The sequence below is a fragment of the Anolis sagrei genome, chromosome 1 (genome assembly GCF_037176765.1).
Source record: "Anolis sagrei isolate rAnoSag1 chromosome 1, rAnoSag1.mat, whole genome shotgun sequence".
In the NCBI taxonomy this organism is placed as follows: Eukaryota; Metazoa; Chordata; class Lepidosauria; order Squamata; family Dactyloidae; genus Anolis; species Anolis sagrei.
In genome coordinates this window covers 153,950,871-153,968,720 of record NC_090021.1, presented here as the reverse complement: position 1 = coordinate 153,968,720, position 17,850 = coordinate 153,950,871, and the positions used below count along the sequence as shown (strand labels likewise).

The window sequence follows — 17,850 nt, the reverse complement described above, 5'->3', positions numbered from 1 at the left end:
AACACTTTCTCATTACTTTATTTTCCAGATCACCAGACTGGGCCACAGCAACGCGTGGCGGGACAGCTAGTATAATAATAAATCCAACCAGCCTGGTTTCATTTGAAATACCTTTGGTTTAGTTTGAGCAGTGTCCTGTTTTGCCTTTAGAGATTCAAAGACTAGACCCATACAGTCACCTATACTATGAGTTCATGCTTAAAGCACTATTGCCACTATAATGAATGCCACTCATCCTGTCTTAACCTTCAGGCAACCGCTTTGTACAATGGAGGTCTGCAGCAGAGTTGGGCGGGGGGAGGTCCTTCAGAATGGTGCAGTTAGCTCCTTCTGTTCTTAAGTCTCCATGGTGCAACAAAGAGGGGGCTGGCTCTGTCATATTCCTTAAGTCAGAGATTCCCAGGCTTTTTCAGCCATTGAGTCCCTGGGAAGTCTCCTCCTCTCCCCCCCCCCCCCCCCACCTAAACTCTGCCCCTGATTTTTCCCATGGAACCCTCACTCTGTCCTAAGTGTTGTGAACTCACAAAATGCTTTCTTTCATTTACTCCTATTGCCCGAGTGCTTTGTATAATGCAGTAGGTTTAAAAATAAAGAGAAAACATTTTAAATATAACCACAAAACTTTATTTGGTACAAGAAAATGCTGGATGTAACCACAAACATATTGGTCTCCTTCCTAAAGTGAGGAATGAAATTATTTCGTGTTGATACCTAAAATAGTTTTGAAATTAGACTTTATGTTTGACAGCTGAATAGGTAAATGTTGAGTGGCATCTGGCTTACTCCTAAATTTGTTTTTGGTGTAAGCATAAGCTAAAAAAAAACTGATTCACATCATTAGGTGAACATAAAAAGGAGCATTGCTCAAATTTCTAGCTACTGGCAGCTATATGTTCATCAGTCCTTGTTGTTGTTCATTCGTTCAGTCGTTTCCAACTCTTCATGACCTCATGGACCAGCCCACGCCAGAGCTCCCTGACGGCCATCATAACCCCCAGCTCCTTCAAGGTCAGTCCAGTCACTTCAAGGATGCCATTCATCCATCTTGCCCTTGGTCGGTGCCACTTCCTTTTTCCTTCCATTTTCCCCAGCATCATTGTCTTCTCTAAGCTTTCCTTTCTTCTCATGATGTGGCCAAAGTACTTCATCTTGGTCTCTACTGTTCTTCCCTCCAATGAGCAGTTGGGCTTTATTTCCTGAAGTATGGACTGGTTGGATCTTCTCGCAGTCCAAGGCCCTCTCAGCACTTTCCTCCAGCACCACAGTTCAAAAGCATCTATCTTCCTTCGTTCAGCCTTTCCTAAGGTCTAGCTCTCACACCCATAGGTGACTACGGGGAATACCATCGCTTTGACTATGCAGATCATTGTTGCCAGTGTGATATCATCAGTCCTACTCAATAGTTATTCAGTGGGTGCATTGAATTCCAATTTCTCTGGCATGAACTTTTAAAAAAGTTTTTTAAAAATGCAGAACCCTAGGAAGACAGATTGGGAACGACTTCCTTAGAGCATTCATTATTACATGTCCACTGTTATGAATGTGACTCAGGATCTTGTCCATATTTCCCAAAAGTTGATATCAGTAGATAATACTCATGGAGGTTGGTGCAACTAAACCCTATTTTATCTCTTCTTCTTGAAATACTATGAACTAAGCAACAAAGTGAGAATCAAATATCATTTGGATCTTTTTCCTGGCTTAGTGTTCTAATTCCTCTTATTCTTGCATTTTAATTCTAAACTAATTGGAAATAAATCCTATTTATTTACATAGAATTCAGTCCAAGTAATAAGTTTAGGATTTTAGTGTTGCTTACACAAAGTGTTTCCATCATAAGCATTTAGTTTATGTTGAGCTATTCGAAGGAATTTATGGTCACCTGAGGCTAGAACCTTTGGTTTAGTATACTGGCTTCATTGTATACTATAGCAGGCATTAAAACATAGAGTTTAAAAGGCTTGGATTGGTTAATTTTGCTAGGACATTTTAGAGATTCAGAACTATGTGCTTTAACTTGCTTTGTGTAATGCTGCATCTAATCACATAGGAGTAAGGTCCAGATACCATTACATGACATCAGTAGTCTGCCTCTGGGTGTAGATAAGGATCAAAACACAAGTGTAAACATGAATCTGAAACCAGCTCTACACTGGTCCTTAAGCAAATAGGAAATGTGTTTCCCAAATTACTGACAATCCACAATTCTTAAATAGTGTTTTTGTTTAAACTCTGATGACATTTTACATTAGCTTTCAATTTTCTTTTTGTGGGTTGAAAAAAATCTCTCATTTTTCTGGGAAATCAAATCTCTCATTTTTCTGGGAAATCCCAACATTGAATCATTGGCACCTATACTATATTTATGAATAAAAGAACTGCCTCTTATTTTGGAAACATAGTATCCTATAACAAGATTGCTTATAACTGAAATATATTTATATTAAATGAATGTATTTGCATTAAATGAATTGCATTAAACGGATGCACAAAACAGGTGCATATTGAAGTTTTCTTATCTGAAAATACAAAAACCTATTTTTATGTCAGCCACCTGCTTCTGTTCTTTGGGCAATCGCTGCAGTACTCGGATCACACCTTCAGTCTCCCTCCAATCTTACATGAGGCTGAAAAAAGACTGAACTGTGAAATGGCAGAAGGTGTGGGTTGATGCTAGTAAAGTTCAGTCTCCCCCTTTTTTCTCTTCCCCACTTTCCTTCTTCTCTTCCTCTTCACCTCTTAGTTCTCCTCCATTCTTTTCCCCTTTTGTGTTTTCCCATGGGGGGTGGGATAGGGGTTGTTGGTGGGTGTGTGATCTGCTTTTTGTTTACCTTGTTTTTTCCCTGAGTTTGTGTGAGGTGGGTTGAAGAGATTTAGGATGCCCCCCTCTGTTCCCCTCTTTTCTCTTGAGTGTTCTTGCCATGGCCTCTCTTGGGGCCTTTCTACTCAGCCTTGAGTCCCCCCCAGGGGTGAGAAAGGTGGAATATAAATACAGTAAATAAATAAATTAAACCCGGAATATCAAGGCAGAAAATCCCACAATATCTGCTTTGAACTGGATTATCTGAGTCCACACTGCCATATATTCCAGAAAATGTGAGATTTTATTCAGCTATGTGGAAGGGGCCTTCATTATGGAGATCTGGTTTTTGGTTTGTTTGTTTTTTTCTCCTTTTGTCCTATCCGTTTCTCTTTTTCCTATTTCTCTCCTTTCCCATCTCTGCTTTCCCTTCTCTCCCTTCTCTGACTCTGAAGTAGCTGGCTGGTGCTGCCATATCTATCATATAGGGTCCCTTATAGTTGTATCTCATAACAAGCCCCCCCCCCCCCACACACACACACACACATTCTCATGGATAGCAGGAGTTATGAATGAAATGCTGGGCCGCAGAAGGAGCCCCCAGTGGCGCAGTGGTTTAAACCCCTGTGCCGGCAGGACTGAAGACCGACAGGTTGCAGGTTCGAATCCGGGGAGAGGCAGATGAGCTCCCTCTACCAGCTGCAACTCCTCATGTGGGGACATGAGAGAAGCCTCCCACAAGGATGATAAAACATCTAATCATCCGGGCATCCCCTGGGCAACATCCTTGTAGACGGCCAATTCTCTCACACCAGAAGTGACTTGCAGATTCTCAAGTCTCTCCTGACACGACAAAAAAAAAAGGCCGTAGAAAGACTCATGGACCTGTGAAATGGTGGGAGACATATAAACATAAGCAAGTACAGATACTCCAAAACATGAGAAATGTCTAGTCCCAAACATTTCAGGTGAGGGACACCCAACCTGTATGGACAAACATACTGCTGACAATGTCCTAATATTACCTAGCATTAGAAAATGATTTTACCAACCTTTTGTGTAGTCTTTTTTCTGATTTGTCGCAAAACAACACATTGCAGGAAGCCAGTATTTCACATACAATGCTCATTTGTACAGACTCTAGCATACTTGAACAAAAGAAATCACAGTACCTATTTGGTATAGAAGTATATTCATTATGAAGTAACAGTTTCTGTACCTTTTACAGTAGATGGCTTTAATTATGGCTTCTTCTTTTTTTTTGCAGTGACTATTTATTCAAGTTGCTTCTTATTGGAGACTCCGGTGTTGGAAAATCATGCCTTCTTCTTAGGTTTGCAGTAAGTTCTCATGCATTTTCAAGTTCTTACTGATTATGAACTTTTTTGAAAATTAATATTTGAGTGCTCTGGATTCCGTTTTTCCCCTGCTAATAATTCTTAATCTGATTAAAATTTCAGAGTACTGACTCAAGAATGATAGTCTCATGGTGACATCGTAAGATGTGTAGATATCTTTCACATAGCTAAGAACATGTTTCTTGGCAAATGTTTGCCTGTCAGTCCAGATTGAAGTTTAATTCATCTAGGCATTGTTTTCTGATTAAAATGGTGATGAATATTGTGAAGTGCTAAGACTTCGCAAAAAATAACTTCAGCTGTTCGTAACTTGAAATAACAGCTATTGAAACATTCTGCTCTGTATTAGGAGTTAAGATATAGTCCAGGGGTCCTCAAACTTTTTAAACAGAGGGCCAGGTCACAGTCCCTCAAACTGTTGGAGGGCCAGATTATAATTTGATAAAAACATGAATGGATTCCTATGCGCACTGCACATATCTTATTTGTAGTGCAAAAAAAAAAAAAAGACTTAAAAACAATACAACAATTAAAATGAAGAACAATTTTAATAAATATAAACTTAGTATTTCAGTGGGAAGTGTGGACCTGCTTTTGGGTGATGAGATAGGATTGTTGTTGTTGTTGTTGTTGTTGTTGTTGTTGTGTGTTTTCAAGTAATTTCAGACTTAGGTTGACCCTGAGCAAGGGCTGGGTAAATGACCTTGGAGGGCCGTATTCGGCCCCCGGGCCTTAGTTTGAGGACCCCTGATATAGTCAATATAGGTTATTCACTCAGCTGATAATACATTACTTTTCTTATACTGTATTTGTAGCTTATCCCATCCACAATTAATTCAAAAACAAGTTAAATCGAGTTCAGAAGGTGAACTAAGTGTTGTTGGGATTGATTCTGTGGGCAGGATATACAGGCAGTCCCTGAATGACAAACATCCGACTTGCAAACAACTCATAGTTAAGAACAGGACTGAGGCAACAGGAAGTGAGATAATTTAACTCTCTGAATGGAAATTAAGAGTTATAATGGGAAAAAGGTGTCTTCACTGAAGCTTTATCACCAATCCTTGTTTCCACAAAAAAACAATTTTTTCAAAATCCAATTATTACAGGGACATAAATTGAGGTGAAATCTGAACAGGGGCACGGGCAGCAAAACATACATACTATCCAACGTTATATATCTTCTCTATCTTAGACAGGATTTACACTTATAAAATGTACCAGTTCCAACTTACATACAAATTCAATTTAAAAACAAATCTACAGAACCTACCTTGTTTATAACTTGGGAACCGCCTGTATATCTGCTTATGGTGAAGAGGTTAATGAACTGTATTTGGGTTAATACAGTGTTCCCTTACTGTTTCGCGGTTCGCTTTCCGCGGACTCACTGTTTAGTGGTTAGGGTTTAGAATTAATATTTTTATTTTTATACATTTTGTGGTTTTAAAATCAGAAATGCCTTGCCCAACTTAGCCAAAAGACTTACTGGGCAGTAGATGGCTTTAATTATGGCTTCTTCTTCTTCTTTTTTTTCTTAGCCAAAAGACTTACCAGGCAAGGACCGTTGTGGTGGTGGGCGCCCTCCCACTGGCCATGCTGCTTGTAGGGGGCTTCTTTTCCCACAAGCCCCCTACACAGCGGGAAGTTTCCCGCCACTTGGCTGACTGGCCAACTAGTGGCAGGCCCTGCCACTGGATTGGCCAGGACCAGCTTCCCCACATCGCCCTGACAGCTTTTGTAGGGCTGCCCTGGGCCTCCGCAGGGCTCCATAGCCTCCGCAGGGCTTTGTGGCCCTGGGAGCCCTACAAAGGCTGCCGGGACAAGGTGGGGAAGTCGGCCCTGTATGTATGTAGGATGCCTGTTGATAATTCTGATGACCTATAGAGTTGCAACACACTTTCCATGTGCATGGATGGCGTCAGAGCGCAGGTTTCCTTAATGGCATGATCTGTTAATCTTTCTTGTCAAGGGCCAGGCTCCCTTCTTCCTATTCATGCTCTTTGGCATAATGCTACTTTTTTTTTTGCTTTTTTTCTAGGATGATACATACACAGAAAGCTACATCAGCACAATTGGTGTGGACTTTAAAATCAGAACTATAGAGTTAGATGGAAAGACGATCAAGCTTCAAATAGTAAGTATGAGCTGCCTTGCTTGGTAAATCTCGAAGAATATGACAAACAGATGCTGCCCTATAAATCTGTGAACTATGTTGTTGCAGAAATTGGACAAATGGTCTGGTTGCTCTGCTTCTACTAAAGTTAGCTGTAAGGAACAATGGCCCTTTGTACGAATTTAATGAAAACAAAGTCTGGGGTTTGAAGACAAGTGTTGAAAGACCTAGGCCACCAATTACCTGCCACTGGTATATAATTAAGGTTTTGGCCTTTGAGATCAGAAACTCAAATTCTGTGTAGGCATTGTACTTGATACCATGGTAAAATAGCCTAGTTTTAAAGTATCTTAGAGAGGAGTGGAAGGAAAACTTGCAAAGAAGCACACAGTAAACACTGCTAGACTTTTTCTTCCAGGGAAGGGGTTGTATTTCCATTCTCATTTGTCTAACTCTTTTCATCAATGCATTTTTATTAAGATAATATCTCTTAAACCATTGGTTCTCAACCTGTGGGTCCCCAGGTGTTTTGTCCTACAATTCCCAGAAATCCCAACCAGTTTACCAGCTGTTATTGATTGATTTATTATTTATTTACTTCACTTGTATACCGCCATTCTCAGCCCTAAGGCGACTCATAGCGGTTTACAACAGTCAAGCACAAACAAAGCGAACAATCAATGCAAAAATTCAATGCGGTATCAACAGGTAATTAAAAACAGATTAACACAGAAACAAGTTAAGCAATTAACAATCATAGACAATCAATCAATTGGCGTCTCATAACTAGAATCATGATCCAAACTCGTCAGTCGTAGTTCCATTTCCTAAAATTCATTGCACTTTTTATTCAAACGCCTGTTTGAATAACCAAGTCTTCACTCTTCTCCTGAATACCATCAATGAGGGAGCCAATCTGATGTCCGTGGGCAGGGCGTTCCACAGCCGAGGGGCCACCACTGAGAAGGCCCTGTCTCTCGTCCCCGCCAAACGTGCTTGTGACAAAGGCGGGACCGAGAGCAGGGCCTCCCCGGAAGATCTCGGTAGCAAATCGGCAGCCAGTGAAGCTGGTACAACAAGGGGGTTGTATGCTCCCTGCGACCTGCTCCTGTTAGTATCATGGCTGCCGCACGTTGGACTAGTTGAAGTTTCCGGGCCATCTTCAAAGGCAACCCCACATAGAGAGCGTTGCAGTAGTCTAAACGGGATGTAACCAGAGCGTGGACTACCGTGGCCAAGTCAGACTTCCCAAGATACGGGTGCAGCTGGCACACGAGCCTAAGCTGTGCAAATGCTCCCCTGGTCACCGCCGAAATCTGGGGCTCCAGGCTCAGCGATGAGTCCAGGGTCACACCCAAGCTGCGAACCTGCGCCTTCAAGGGGAGTGCGACCCCATCCAGCACAGGTTATTTATTTATTTACAGCATTTATATGCCACCCTTCTCACCCTGAAGGGGGCTCAGAGCGGCTTACAAGATATATATTAATACAATATATTATATTATTAGCATAGTACAATATCAGTATTATATATTACTATATTGCACAGTATCATTATATTGTAATATTATTAGTAATATTACATGTAATAAATATATAATTATATTATATTATTACTAGTATTATATTGTATTACATTATAATATTATATATATATATATATATATATATATATATATATATATATATATAATACTATACTATATTATATTATTAGTAAAGACAAGATGGAAATGTCTTCTGCTCTCCTCTGTCTTCACTCTGGCCAGAGCAGCAGTTGGTGCCAGAGGGAGGGAGGGGCCTCCCAATTGGTGATATAGGATTTGTGGGAGTTGAAGGGCAAAACACTTGGGGACCCACAGATTGAGAACCACTATCTTAAACAGTTGGCCAATTGCCAGGAACATATAGTGCATATACTCCATGTTTGGAACATGCACTAAATGAGGAGAGTGATTACATATTGCAGTTAACAGACTCCATTAATCTGAGTTTGGTAAAAGCCAAGTATGGTTCTGATACTACTGAAGGAGAAGCAAACTAAAAAAAAACATGAAAAGATGGAGAACTTGCATCTGTGGATAACATCAGACAGAGGAAAGTAACTTTATGGTGGGACTGTTGCTTGCCTACAATGCCGCTTTGAATGGTTATATAATTTCAACCAGTTAATTTCTAAATCACTAATTTGTATTGTCCCTTGAAAGTCGTTCCCCAACTTCTAATTTATACTCTTTGAATGGCTCAGGCTAAGATTGCTTCATTTCCTGTCACAGCCATACTTGCTAGTCACAGTGTAAATACTGATGACTTTTTTATTTCTCAGCGTCCATTTTTAAGAGCCAATATTGATACTTTAGACTACTATGCCAGTGAGTCGATGTTGATCAAGCTTCTGTAGTAGTATTCGATGGTATTAAAATGAATTCTGCTTTCTGAATGGGTTATAGTAATCCTTTCTGCAGTGTAGGTGAGATTGGCTGCTCTAGACCTCTTCTCCTTAAACTATGGGCCCCAACCTCTTAGCACAGTGGTTCTCAACCTTCCTAACGCCGCAACCCCTTAATACAGTTCCTCATGTTGTGGTGCCCCCCAACCCTAAAATTATTTTCATTGCTACTTCATTGCTGGACTTTTGCTACTCTTATGAATCATCATGTAAATATCAGATAGGTGGGATGTATTTTCATTCTGTGGACCTTGAGAGTTGTAGTTGCTGAAATTTATAGTTCACCTACAATCAAAGTGCATTCTGAACTCCACCAGAGATGGAATTGACTCAAACTTGGCACACTGCCCATGACCAACACAAAATAATGAAAGGGTTAGGTGAGCATTGGCCTTGAGTTTGGGAGTTGTAGTTCACCTATCTCCAGAAAGCACTGTGGACTCAAACAATGATAGATCTGGACTAAACTTGGCACAAATACTCAATATGCCCAAATGTGAACACTGGTGAAGTTTGGGGAAAATAAACCTTGACATTTGGGAGTTGTGGTTGCTGGGATTTATAGTTCACCTACAATCAGAGAGCATTCTGAACCCCACCAATGATAGAATTGGGCCAGACTTCCTACACGGAACTCCCATGACCAGCAGAAAATACTGTGTATCCTGATGGTCTTTGGCGACCCCTCTGACACCCCCTCGCGACTCCCACAGGGGTCCTGACCCCCAGGTTGAGAAACACTGCCTTAGCACAATGTTGGGGTTGTGAAAAATTTGGCAACAATACACCTAATGGTTGTTTTAGGACATTGATATGAATCTTGGTTGCAAGAACGTGCAGTATTTAAAGTTAACTCTGCAGAAAATGTTTCATAAAAAAGGGAAAAAAGCAAGCCTTCCAAATTGCTTATTTAATATCAGTAAATGTTTGGTTTTTATGCCTATTTTATTTTCTGTACTTATAAAATACCTGGGGTTGCTTAAAAATTTCTCAGGCAGAAAGGGGTTGTAGTGGGGAAAATTTAAGAAGCCCTATTTATTTATTTACTGTATTTGTATACCGCCTTTCTCAGCCAATTAGCGACACAAGGCGGTTTCCAACAAATCAGTATACATAAAACATAATAGATAAAAAACATTAGACAGTATAAGACATCACAAAAGCAATAAAAGCAACATCATCAGTGTCTCATTATTCTCAAGCATTGTCCAATTCCATTGTCAGGTCATTCGATTTCCTATATTAGCTACTCTGTATTTGTAAACGCTTGCTCGAATAGCCACGTTTTAACTTGCTTCCGAAACGTCAAGAGGGAGGAAGCAGATCTGATCTCCATAGAGAGGGCATTCCATAGCCGAGGGGCCACCACTGAGAAAGCCCTGTCTCTCGTCCCCACCAAACGTGCTTGTGACGAAGGTGGGACCGAGAGCAGGGCCTCCCCAGATGATCTTAAAGTCCTCAGTGGTTCATAAGGGGAGATACGTTCGGACAGGTAAGTTGGGCCAGAACCGTTTAGGGCTTTATAGACCAAAGCCAGCACTTTGAATTGGGCCCGGTAGCAAACTGGCAGCCAATGGAGCTGGCGCAACAAGGAGGTTTTGTGCTCCCTGAGCGCCGCTCCTGTTAACAACCTGTGCCAACTTAGGCAGATGGCACAGAAAATTTATTTCCATTGTTGGCATACAGAACGAGGATCCAGAAGAGTGTCCCTGCAGGGTGGGGTAGTGGTATTTTTATTAGTTGCTCCTCCAGACTTTTTTTAAAAAGTGATTTTGGAGGATATAGAGCAGTGGTTGTCTACCTTTGGGTCTCCAGATGTTTTGGCCATCAACTCGCAGAGATCCTAACAGCTGGTAAACTGGCTGAGATTTCTGGGAAATGTAGATCAAAACACCTGGGACCCACAGGTTGAGAACCACTGTTCTAGAGCAAATCTTCATGAGCAGGGAGGATAAAAAATAACTGGAGATTGTCTTCACACACACTCTCTCCAACCTGCAGTGTTCTGCTTGATGCATCTCTCTTCTAATCCATAGAATGTAAGGAAACTTCCACAAACTAGCTTCTGTATAATTGTCAGTAGAACTGAAGATGGAACAGTCCTATCAGTTGTGATGCTTCTCATTCATAAGTTGGGAAGGGAAATACCTGGGTGTTTCAAGGACAGAAGTTGAGTTTTGAGGAGAAACTTAACTGTTTTGCTGGCAAGATGAGTGTTTTTTAATAAAGAAAAAAAAAGTAACAGTGATCGTTTTTTCTCTGACTTTCTTATAGTCCTTCAAGGGGCCTATCTAGCTCTTATCCAAAAGCAGAGTTGTCAAACTTGTACCCCTCCAGGTATTTGGGACTCCAACTCCCAGAAGCCCTAGCAACGTGTAGAATAGTCAGGAATTCTGGAAGCTGAAGTCCAGAATACCACGAAAGCCACAAGTTTGACACCACTGCCAACATATGGCATTATAGTATATTGAAAGTGAGATCGGTAGAATTTGGATTTCACTTTTTACCCCAGGGCATTTCATACAACTCCTAATTTGCTTTTAAGTTTGGTTTGTTGTATTTTCTATAGCAGGTAATCTACAGCAGTCCATAAAACATTGCTTGAATCATTAATCATGCTGGAGAACTTCAGTCTGCCCAGAGGTTTCAGGATAGAATAAGTAGCATCTTTGAACAAATGCAAACTTATAAGTTCTTTCCTAAGTTGCCCTTTTGTTTTTGTAGTGGGATACAGCAGGACAGGAGAGATTTCGAACAATCACTTCTAGTTACTACAGAGGAGCTCATGGCATCATAGTTGTGTATGATGTTACAGATCAGGTGAGTGCTTATGTATATTTGAGGGAATCATGTGTGTCCAGAATGATTTCTGACTTACGAGCAAGTCCTAGAGAAAACTATTTCTGTGCATAGCTATCAGATATCCGCTTTCAGCCCTAGCTTCTGCCAACCTAGCAGTTCGAAAACATGCAAATGTGAATGGATCAATAGGTACCGCTCTGGCGGGAAGGTAACGGCGCTCCATGCGGTCATGCTGGCCACATGAACTTGGAGGTGTCTATGGACAACGCTGGCTCTTCGGCTTAGAAATGGAGATGAGCACCACACCCCAGAGTCAGACACTACTGGACTTAATGTCAGGGGACAACCTTTACCTTTACCTATCCTTGTGTGGAAGCAAGAAAGTGGCTTCATTATAGTGGGACTCTATCCCAGCTTTTTGCATTGCTTTAATAATAATATAATATAATAAAACTTTATTTATACCCCGCTACCATCTCCCAAGGGACTCGGTGCGACTTACATGAGGCCGAGCCCGCAATACATCAATACAAGCAATAACAATTACAATACAAAGCAAAATACAAATACTAATACAAAGCAATTAAAAAAAATCTTGTTGTAAAAAGGCATTGTTTTACAACATCTTAACTTGGACGTGTGTTTCTTCCCTCCACAAATTGACAAATTTATGCAATTCTTTTGACATGAAATAAATAAATCCCAGCTTTCTGCTTTAATTTGTCTGGCAGTTTTCCAGTTGTCAATAGGCTTGTTTGATCAAAAAAAAATGGTTCAAAACTCATTTCGGTCTGATTCTAAAGTCACTTCCTTTAAAAATAATGATTTTTTCAAAACTTTCCGAAACTTCCGAAATAGCTTCGTTAATGGCAGATACGCATGCGCAGTATGAAAAAATAGCTCTGGCACTGGGGAAACTTCAGGGGCTCTTCCACTCAGGCCACTCCTGACCGAGAGGCTCTTCCACTCCAGGCCTGCCTCGGCTGTCAATGCTGAGGAGGAGGAGGAGGCAGCAATGCTCCCTCAGGTGCCACATGGCTCCCACTGCCGGGTGGGCTTCAGGCTGTTAGGAATAATGGGAGTGGAAATCTAAAACACCTGGAGGGGCCAAAGTTTGCCCAGGCCTGGATTAGATGCAGCCATGCCACAGTTCAGTGTTATGGGATCCTAGGGTTATGACAGAAAGCACCATCTCCTTTCTCCTTCCCCATTTTCTCCTGCCTTCCCCCTTTCCTTTTTTTTTAAACCCAGCATTGGCTTGATCCTGTTGAATGGAGGCTGCCTCCTGCCTGGCTTAACTCCCAGTTTCCAAACCTTGAGATTGGGGTGAGAAGGGGGGGGGGGGAGTGATGAAAACTCAGTTTGAATGCCAAGCTCCGGAGGGAGGATCCAGCTGGTAATGCAGAAAAGGAGGAGGAGGAGCCTGCTGCTCGGCCATTTGGCTAATGCGCAGCAAGGCAGTGTGGGAAATGTAGTGTAACAACAGAGCCTCTACCATTGGGGGCCTTCCCTTCACAAACTACAACAATGGCTGTGCTTAGGCATGCCCACCTCATCCCTCCTTTTGCATCGCCCGGGAAGGGAAGCAAAACTTTACAAAAGTTGCTTAATGCTTGTGAAAATTAAAATAACCTTGGGAGAGTTCCGAGCATTACGAAATATTTATGAATAAAAAGGGTAAGTGGTTCAAATCGTAAATACACCTCTTACTTCAAATCGTAAATACACCTCTTACTGCTGTTGTATTGTGGGCTCGGCCTCATGTAAGCCGCACCGAGTCCCTTGGGGAGATGGTAGCGGGGTTTATTTATTTATCGTGTCATCAGCAACCATTGTATTACAATTCTAACAGAGCAAAACAAACACAGAGATTAAAAAGAAAAAAAAAGAAAAAGAAAGAAAAAAAACCACACAGATTTTGTAAATTTGGTATTTGGTTAAATGTCCTTTGACCAGTATCTGGCCACTTGGAGTGCCTCTGGGGTTGCCGCAAGAAGGTCCTCCATCGTGCATGTGGCAGGGCTCAGGTTGCATTGCAGCAGGTGGCCTCTGGTTTGTTCTTCTCCGCACTCGCATGCCGAGGATTCCACCCTGTAGCCCCATTTCTTAAGATTGGCTCTGCATCTCGTGGTGCCAGAGCACAATCTGTTCAGCGCCTTCCAAGTCGCCCAGTCTTCTGAGTGCCCAGGGGGGAGTCTCTCATCTGGTATCACCCATGAATTGAGGTGCTGGGTTTGGGCCTGCCACTTTTGGACTCTCCCTTGCTGGGGTGTTCCAACGAGTGTCTCTGTAGATCTAAGAAAACTATGTCTTGATTTAAGTCGTTGACGTGCTGGCTGATACCCAAACAGGGGATGAGCTGGAGATGTCAATGCCTTGGTCCTTTCACTATTGGCTGCTACTTCCCGGCGGATGTCAGGTGGTGCAATACCGGCTAAGCAGTTTAATTTCTCCAGTGGTGTAGGGCGCAGACACCCCGTGATAATGCGGCATGTCTCATTAAGAGCCACATCCACTGTTTTAGTGTGATGAGATGTGTTCCACACTGGGCATGCATACTCAGCAGCAGAGTAGCATAGCGCAAGGGCAGATGTCTTAACTGTGTCTGGTTGTGATCCCCAGGTTGTGCCAGTCAGCTTTCGTATGATGTTGTTTCTAGCGCCCACTTTTTGTTTGATGTTCAGGCAGTGCTTCTTGTAGGTCAGAGCACGGTCCAAAGTGACTCCCAGGTATTTGGGTGCGCTGCAATGCTCCAGTGGGATTCCTTCCCAGGTAATCCTCAGAGCTCGGGATGCTTGTCTGTTCTTAAGGTGAAAGGCGCATGTCTGTGTTTTAGATGGGTTAGGGATCAGCTGGTTTTCCCTGTAATAGGCAGTAAGAGCACCTAGAGCTTCAGAGAGCTTCTGTTCAGCCATCTCAAAGCTCCCTGCTTGAGCAGTAATGGCACGATCATCAGCATAGATGAAACTCTCTGTCCCTTCTGGCAGTGGCTGGTCATTTGTGTAGATGTTGAACATGGATGGAGCAAACACGCTCCCCTGAGGCAGGCCGTTCTTCTGTTTCCGCCATCTGCTTCTCTGGCCCTGGAACTCAACAAAAAAGCTCCTGTTTTGTAGCAGGTTTCCTATGAGGCGGGTGAGGTAGCGGGGTATAAATAAATAAATAAATATTATTATTATTGAAGTCATCATATTCACAAGCCTTGTACTGAAATTCAAACCCCTTTCCTGACTAAACAAAACAAACCCTTCCAGATGTGACTGTATCACAACTCCCATCAGCTCTTGTCATGATGTCTAATGATGAGAAAAGGAGAAGTACTCCTGCATCTGGAGGGCCTCACAAAATGACATAGCAGGATGGAGTCATCCCGTGGGCCATGTGCACTAAAGTAACTGTTACAATTTAATAAAAGCAAGATTTAAGTTATTTTATCTTTTTCTTCTTCTTCTAGGAGTCTTTCAATAACGTAAAACAGTGGCTGCAAGAAATAGATCGTTATGCCAGTGAAAATGTCAACAAGTTGTTGGTAGGGAACAAGTGTGATCTGACCACAAAGAAAGTAGTAGACTATACAACAGCAAAGGTATGTCCATTGACCTGTTTTAAAATAACAAAAAAAACCAAAAACCTCTAGCTTCTTGAATATGTGATTGGTGTACAGTTGCAATTGTTAGTATATAAGGCATGTGAAGGAGACATAATCAAAATAATGGTGGCATTGGTGCATGTATGTAGCTAAACAGGTTCATTCTCATTCTTTTTGGGGATAATGTGAATAACAGTGCTATGGTTTTTTCTACAGGAATTTGCAGATTCGCTTGGGATTCCATTTTTGGAAACCAGTGCAAAGAACGCAACAAATGTAGAACAGTCTTTCATGACCATGGCTGCTGAGATCAAAAAACGAATGGGTCCTGGAGCAACAGCCGGCGGTGCAGAGAAATCCAATGTCAAAATCCAGAGCACTCCAGTCAAGCAGTCTAGTGGAGGTTGCTGCTAAAACTCTCCTGACCATTTGTTTCTCAACAGTGAGTTTGAAATCTGAACCCAACTGAAAAAAATTGCCTGAATTGTACTGTATGTAGCTGCACTACAAACAGATTCTTATCGTCTCCACAAAGGTCAGAGATTGTAAATGGTCAATACTGACTTTTTTATTCCCCCCCGACTCAATAAAGCTAACTTCATTTTCAGAAATGTGTTAAACCTTTTTGTGTGCTGGTTTATAAATGCGTGTAATCTTTGTTGCTTTTTTCTTTTCTTATACCAGATTGTTTCCTGTGGTTGGTTAAACTTGGAATATTTTTTTTTTGGTTTGGTCATAATGGCATGTTTAGATGTCAGGTTTAGTCTTCTGAAGATGAAGTTTAGCAATTTTTTGTATTCAACAGCACAACTGTGTCTGTCACTTTTTCTCATGCATAAAGTTCCATAAGATGTTCTATGTAAGATCTAATTTGCTAGTTCCTCGTAGAGTTATAATTGGAAAGATTGCATTCTGGGCAGGATCCAAAGAGCTATGTTCTGGGCATCCAAGGTGGGTTTGAGTTCTGCTTGAACAGCCCCTCCATGGTAGATCTCTTCTGAATCGAAGGAACATTTCAAAGGGAGTAGGGTTGCCCTTTAGAGGGAAGTTGCAACCCCATAGTAGCTCTTTGGATCCCAGATCCTGGTTTTTCTTTATACTCTACATATAATTTGTGGCTGCGGAATATTGTAATTTGTTGCACAATATGTAACAAACAGAAGAAATGTTTAATAAATATTGTACTTACTGGAAGTAATATCCAACTGTATGGTGATAAGTATTGTCTTAATTCTTTTGGCGAAAGGGGAAAGGCTTGCATTGTGCCCCCAATGAACCCTTTTTGTGTGCAGAAATGGCACTTTAGAACTGTTTTCCTGGACCATACCCTCCCATCCCAGCAAATGAATAACTAGCAGGTATGGCCTCGATGATTTCATTCTCACCGTGTTTCTGGCATGTATGCTATACTCGGAACACAATTTGTAGAATTATAATCCCTCTAATTGTACAATATTCCCCTCCTTCAATCCTAAGTGTGTCTGAGTCTGTTTCTAAATGCGATCATTTAGAAATAACTTGTGTCTCTTGCTCTGTCATAGAGGAAAGCAGTATTTTCCTAACATATGAATGACTTCAAACTAACAAGGTGATGTTAACACTGATGGTATGTTATGTCTTTTCTAAATAATGTTCCTTCCATTCTCTCACAATCAAATACTGTTGACTTTAATAAAACTTAGTGCAATTTATTGGTTGGCTTGGTTATGCACAAAAAGGTGCAAAGACGTTAACGGGAGTTGGCAGTACGGTAACGGATCAGAAGATCAATGTAACTCTGCAGGGAGGAAACTTTTAATTACAAAATGTGAGTTTGTGAAGAAATGGCGGCTTTGACTTATTGACCACATGTAGAACTTTTTCTACAGAGAAACTAATCCACTAGTGCCTGATGTCTGGATTTTAAAGTTACCGACCTGATTAAAGAATCTTATTTACAAAATATATTCATTTCAAACTGCCATTGAGGGTTTTTTTTGTAAGAAAATACCTAAATGTGACTGAAAAATGCACCACTTAGATGTTTAGAGGCAAGTGCATTGGCAAAAATAACTAAAATGGAAATGCCATCCCTCTCAGGGGATGAACTTTTAATTATTTGCATCCACAGCTGGAATACATAGTATCTTAAGTCTTATTGTTGTCAGAAGATTGAAATTATTGAAACTTGGAATTTGCTCTCTTGACCTTCACAATAAAGTGTACTTCATAATGAGATATGCTCAGTGGGTCAATTTATAACATTCTTTTAGAGTTGTAGTGTAGATCAAAATGAATCTTGTGTAGGAATCCAGCCTTGGAAAATTCAAAGGTAAATTTCAAGGATTTTTCGACCTTTCTGAAACTACTGGTACTCTGGATAAAAGAGGAAGTCTCTAAGGCAGGGGTCCCCAAACTACGGCTCGCGGGCCACTTCCGGCCCGCCAAGGACACTTATCCGACACACGGAGGAGGAGCGCCTCCCCCCCCCCCCCCCCACAGTGCCCCTTCCTTGGCTGGCTCACACTATCCGTCAGGCCCGATGGGCAGCATGAGCCAGCCAAGGGCAGCTGCTCCGCGTGGCCTACTCATGCATAAAGCACCTCATGAGGTGCTTTACATGCGAGGAGGCTGCGTGGGGCTGCTCCTCCCTTGGCAGGCTTACGCTATCCGTCAGGCCCGATGGGCAGTGTGAGCCAGCCAAGGGAGGCTGCCCCGGCGCTCCTTGCAGTCATGCCGGCCACATGACCTTGGAGG

General features: G+C 41.8%; 1 protein-coding gene across 1 annotated transcript in view; it reads left to right on the top strand.

Moving 5' to 3' along the window:
• RAB1A (RAB1A, member RAS oncogene family) overlaps positions 1-17,329 on the top strand; it is a 33,653-nt gene extending 16,324 nt beyond the window's left edge. Inside the window, exons 2-6 of the mRNA XM_060784383.2 lie at positions 4,068-4,140; positions 6,200-6,295; positions 11,448-11,543; positions 14,980-15,111; positions 15,331-17,329. Of these exons, the coding sequence (XP_060640366.1) occupies positions 4,068-4,140; positions 6,200-6,295; positions 11,448-11,543; positions 14,980-15,111; positions 15,331-15,528 (595 nt within the window). The 3' untranslated portion in view covers positions 15,529-17,329. The remainder of the gene's footprint in view (positions 1-4,067; positions 4,141-6,199; positions 6,296-11,447; positions 11,544-14,979; positions 15,112-15,330) is intronic.
• Positions 17,330-17,850: the final 521 nt, after the last annotated feature.